The following is a 6,120-nucleotide window of genomic DNA, read 5'->3' as shown; positions in this document are numbered from 1 at the left end:
AAAAAAAAAAGGTTGAGAAGTTAGAGGGTTGATATGTTGTGGGGTTGTTAACCAATGTCATAAAACAACTTGTGTACTACTGTCTCATGAGAAACTATTTGTTCGTAAGCCTTCACCTGATGTACAATAAAAAAATCAATTAATTAAAAAATCAGACTATGGGACACAGTTCTCCTCTGCCACACGTGGGCTACCCATGAATCAGAATCAACTTGACGGCAGTTAGAACCAGATAAGGGAGTGAGTTTTTAAAAGGATTTTGAAAGTTGGGGTTTCCCTCAGAACTGCAGATATTTTCAAAGAAGACCATTCCAACTGCTGGAATATCCAATATTGTCCAATACCCTAAATTTCACATAAGATTTTAGGCAATGCTGAACATTCGACACAAATAATATTTTCTTTTTTAATAGTAACACATCTACCATCTAAAACTATCTTGAATGGCGCTAATATTGCAAATAATTCACTTAAGGGGGTGTAACAGACCAAAAAAGAGGATTGGCTTTATGATGTCAGTAACACTGAGCTTAATATAAAAAAGTTCATTAAGAATCCAATTGAAATGAGCCTAAAACATGGTGAGGGATTTATATGTTTAACATATGAATGTTAGTATTTATTTTACCTCATAGTGAAATAGCAAATTCACTTAAGTTGTTTTTTATGAAATTTATTTAATTAGAAATAAATAAAATGCATGTGTTTTCCATGAGTGGAGTAAATATTAGTTTTAAAGTGTGCAAGAAAAATAACAGCATGTATTTTATTTTTGCAGCAAATAACCTGGTTATGTTCATTACAAGGAGCTGTCGTGGAGCCCTGGTTAAGCGCTTGGTTGTTAAGCAAAAGGTTGGTTGTTCGAAACCACGAGCCACTCTATGGGAGAAAAATGTGTCAGTCAGCTTCCCTAAAAGATTTACAGTCTTGGAAACCCTATGGGGCAATTCCACCCTGTTCTTCCAGGGTTGCTATGAGTCAGAATCGACTCAACGGCCATGGGTTTGGTTTTTTTTGGTATGTTCATTACAGCATCCTTTGAATGAATAAGTCCAAGTTGCAGGTACACTAACCCTTTACTGTTATGGGTTAAAATACAAAATCAGGATGTTCTTCAATAAAATTTTGACTTAATAACCGTGATTAATGAAACAATAATATCTTCACAGTTCTTCAGGAAAAGATTCACTATGTTTTGTACTTACCTACAATATCAGTCATAAGACCTGTAATACTCTCATCTCCTGTAATCCAAGGACGTTTCCCTACTTCATGACCGTAGGCTCCCCTGAAATTGAAAAGGGACATAAATATCCCTTAGCTTTCTTGACGTTAGTTCTTCAAATATCAGCATTAGCAACTAGCACATTTCCGAGTTGGCTTTTGGAATGTTTTAGTAATTACATGAAAGCATGCTATTTTAAAACCAAAATGTAATACTTGGAATCTTTTTAAACTTGTATTTATTATTATAACAAATTATGGATAACATTGCAAAGAATGGGAATTCCAGAACACTTAATTGTGCTCATGAGGAACCTGTACATAGATCAAGAGGCAGTCGTTCATACAGAACAAGGGGATACTACGTAGTTTAAAATAGGGAAAGCTGTGCCTCCGGGTTGCATTCTTTCACCATGCTTATTCAATCTGTATGCTGAGCAAATTATCCAAGAAGCTGGACTATATGAAGAACGGGGCATCAGGATTGGAGGAAGACTCATTAACAACCTGTGTTGTGCAGATGACACAACCTTGCTTGCTGAAAGTGAAGTGGACTTGAAGCACTTACCGATGGAGATCAAAGACCACAGCCTGCAGTATGGGTTACACCTCAACATAAAGAGAAGAACAATCCACACAACTGTACCAATAAGTAATATCACAATAAACAGAGAAAAGATTGAAGTTGTCAAGGATTTCATTTTACTTGGATCCACAATCAACGTTCATGGAAACAGCAGTCAAGAAATTGAATGACACGTTGCACTGGGCAAATCTGCTCTAAAAGACCTCTTTAAAGTGTTAAGAAGCAAAGATGTCACTTTGAGGACTAAGGTGCACCTGACCCAAGCCATGGTGTTTTTAATCACCTCATACACATTCGAAAGCTGGACAAAGAATAAGAGAAGAATTGATGCTTTTGAATTATGGTGTTGGTGAAGAATATTCAATATACCATGGACAAAAGAATGAACAAATCTGTCTTAGAAGAAGTACAGCCGGAATGGTCCTTAGAAGAGAGGAAGGCAGGACTTCATCTCACATACTTTGGACATGTTATCAGGAGAGATCAGTCCCTGGAGAAGGACATCATGCTTGGCTAACTAGAGGGTCAGTGATAAAGAGGAAGACCCTCAATGAGATGGATTGACACAGTGGTTGCAACAGTTGGCTCAAGCATAGCAAGAATTGTGAGGATGGCACAGGAGCGGGCAGAGTTTCGTTCTGTTGTACGTAGGGTCACTACAAGTCAAAACTCACTCGAGTGGGTACCTCATACCACCAAGAAAGCAGTGCCAGGAGCAGAGCATGTCCTTTGGACCCGGGATACCCATGCAGAGAAGCTCCTAGTGCAGGGGAACATTGATGAGAAGGCCAACAGAGAGAAAGCCTTCCCCTGAAACTGATGCCCTGAATTTGGACTTGTAACCTGCCAGACTGTGAGAGAATAGATTCCTCTTTGTGAAAGCCAAAAAAAACACAAAAAACAAAAAACAAAAAACCCACTCAATGGCACCTAATAACAACAACATTATTTTTATTACCTTGATTTCCTTTTTGTCAGGGGCGGAAGGGATTACCATACACTATTTCCTTATTTTTCTAAATTTTAGAGCCTAACATGTTATTTTTTCTCTTTTATTTTGATAAGTTCAAGACTATTTGAACACTCCACTTACATACAGGTAACATATAGCAGTGGCGGTGATAGCCAAGGCAGCCAGGAGCTGCTTACTGCTGTCCATTAGCAAACAAAACCTTAGGTGATGGTGATGGGTGTGCCTCAACTAGGAGCTGCTCAGACCAAGGGAAACCTGCTCCTTCCTGTCCATTGTCCTCAAAGCACTAGGTATGGCTGAAGCCAGTCAAACCCTGTTTACTAGCTTACATGCCACAGAAAAACTACAATTTGTCTTACTGCACCCACACTCCATGATAACCCATGTAGTCCATAATGTTTGCATGCACTTCCTTAGGAGAGACAGTATACAAGGTTCTGCCTCCCTTGTTCAGGGAGCTTGATTTGAGGTATACACCTCCTTGTTCCTTGCCTGTGCGCTTGCAATAAATGCTCTTCCTCCCTCCTCACCTCTGTGTGTCTTTATTGAGGAGAAGCTGCACTGAGAAGAACCTGCTTTAGGTAACAGTGGTACTAAAACATACAGAATGTTTTTTTAGGCTACAGACTGAAATTGCGTTTTAAATTATAGTTACGATCTGTGCATTATAGAAGTGCATAAAATACGACTATAATCATGATGTCATTTTAGGTAGATAATGGAACTTGGCACCAGCCAAAGTCAACACTACTCCTTGACCAATTTTCTAGCAATTCCATCTATCATATTCCAGCTCACTTTTTTTTATTCTAGCAAGTATCACAGTAGGCATTATGGAAAAACACAAGATATATAAAACAGGACTTCATCCCTCAAGAAATTTCCACCAAATAAAGAAGGTATATAAATGTGAAAAATGTATAAGACAAAGTTAAAACAAGGGATCAAGGTGAAGTGCCTTCAGGTGCTACTCATTAGGTGCTTGTATCTTATATAGCTCTCAATTTGATTGTTATTAACTCTTTAGGAATCCAAAGAGTCTGCAGACTTGGAAGTAATGAATGGTTTTGTGTTTTGTATATCCTGGTGGGTTTGAATCCGGGCTCTGAAGTTCAGTAAGCTGGCAGTAGTGAGCTAGGAAGTCAGTTCTCAAAGGCATGTGTATGTGTGTGTATGGGTTGGGGATTGGAGCCCTGTCTTTTAGCCTTTGCTGATTTTAATGGTGTAAATATTACCATTGTGACCAATTTCAAACTGCCAACAAAAGTCCTGAATATTTAACAATTGGCTCTTGCGACCTGGTATATGCTAGTTCAGGTCATGATAGGTTGTGAAACTCCATTTATTAGAAGCTACTGGTCCTAATTTTCCACATCTGTAAAAGTAAATCGTGACAACAATATGTACCTTAAAGGGTTTCTGTAAAAAGTAAATGATAACACATGTAACAAAAATTGGTACATAGTAGAGGTTCAAGAAATATGTTTCTTTCCCCCTTTTCTGAGTTTTCATTCGTAATGTAAATCTCATGTGAAGACTCCCTCCATCCACATGTGGTATAGAACACAATTTTAAAACTAATATTTTGACTATCATATAAACTGAGATGAAGGAAGAGGACTTTTTTTTGAGAATAAACGTATACTGTATCTTCAAGAACTAAAGAGGGACAGAAGGGCAATTGTTAGTCATTATTATTCATATTATTATTAGATAGCCCGCAGCTTGCCTCTTTCTTGACTTCCAATACAAATGCTAAACACAAAAATCATCATTATTAAACAGTAGTTAACAGCAGATACTTGGATCCTTTTTTATTTTAATCACATAGAGCTCCATGGCCTTTGCTGATAGCACAATGCATCTTATTACTTTTAGGTAGTAAAATTCTATGTTCTGCCTCAGAGAATTTATATCTCAGAATATTATGCTACCTACTCCTTACTCTGGTAGACACAGCAGTAATAATCTTTAAGGATTCCTTTCTTCCTGCAATGCTTTTGGCATCTCCCTCCCTTTAAAATATCACACAGAGTCCGCTTCCTTATTTTGTCAGCCTGCTAGCCCAGAGTAGTGAAATGTATTTAGAAGTGTTATCCAAATAAACCCAAAGTAAAATAGCCTGTCATTAGAGAGAACTGCTGTAGATTACAGTGCAGTTAGAAACATATGTATTAGAATTAAGGAAAATATTATATTGCTTTTATTCAAAACTACTTAAAATAGTTGCACATAGCTACCATCTCCTTTTACAAATACTGGAGAGGAAAAGAGAACATAAGAGACAGTAAACTCATTATCATGCATTAAAGAGGAAAATTAATAACACACATCTTGCTTTGATTTTAGAGTTTTTCTTACCCATGAAACCAAATACTAACTGTAAAATTTTCCTGATCAAATTCTGCCTGGGCTTTTTCACTCAAAGTTGCTAATCTTTTCCTTCCTGTTTGAAGCCAGGTTTACTTAATTCAAATTTCAAGCTACATGGCTGCAGGTGGGTGGAGGGCTGGAGAACTCCTTGTGACCAGATATCAATTGCTCTCTGGAAAAGGAGCAGGCAGGGTTCAATCAGTCATGTCAAGATTAGCCAATGGTTGATCTTCTTTTCTTCTCCCTCCTCTTCTCTTTGTAAGCCTCATTGTAACTAGGTTACTTCCAGCCATTTGCTTTTTCTTTTTTTTTTTTGTAATCGGAAGGTCTCTCTATACGCATATAGAATAACTGCTCAGAATAAACCTTGTATCTATTTCTTTGAGTTTTGATTATTTTTAACAAATGGCATAAATCACTGCCATGAGTGGGATGTTTTCTGAGTTGTCTATGGAGCAGTATTTGCTCACAAAATTAGATTTCAGGATATAAAATCTGATTAAGAAGTTAATAGAAACTTGGATCCTCTTTGAGATAGGATGATACTTTAACTGTTCTACAAAATGAAAAGTGGCCCTGCTTTTAAAGTGCTCCCTTTACCCTACCAAATAAGCTAATAAATCCGATTTCCTGGCCTTCCCTTGGTGATAACACAACTTTTTTTTTTTTTTTTGGTGACCCCATTGATAGCCAGCACAGCTGTCAGGAAAATCACCATCACACATTGTACCAGGTACTTTTTTATTTGTACACTTTCTTTTTTTATTTTTATTTTGTTATGACAGAAATGCCTAAAATGAATAAGACTGCAAAATCTGAGGAGACTCTTCTCCCATGCTTCACTCGTGGACTTTCCACACACACACACTGTCGGGTAAAACGAATCATGGTCTGTGAACCAGGCAGCTTGTTTCTAATATGTAATTCAATGGACTGTTTTCCTCTTTAAACAATCCTACCAAAA

At 37.4% G+C, this 6,120-nt stretch overlaps 1 protein-coding gene across 2 annotated transcripts in view; it reads right to left on the bottom strand.

Annotated features, from left to right (window-relative positions):
- Positions 1-6,120, bottom strand: part of KYNU (kynureninase) — a 154,949-nt gene that overhangs the window by 98,021 nt on the left and 50,808 nt on the right. For both annotated transcript variants that reach the window (XM_004375104.3, XM_023730210.1), the window contains one exon: positions 1,206-1,288. In XM_004375104.3, coding sequence (XP_004375161.1) covers positions 1,206-1,288 — 83 coding nt within the window. The remainder of the gene's footprint in view (positions 1-1,205; positions 1,289-6,120) is intronic.

The sequence above is a fragment of the Trichechus manatus genome, unplaced genomic scaffold, assembly GCF_000243295.1.
Source record: "Trichechus manatus latirostris isolate Lorelei unplaced genomic scaffold, TriManLat1.0 scaffold00033, whole genome shotgun sequence".
NCBI lineage: Eukaryota > Metazoa > Chordata > Mammalia > Sirenia > Trichechidae > Trichechus > Trichechus manatus.
This window is presented reverse-complemented; position numbering and strand designations above follow the sequence as displayed.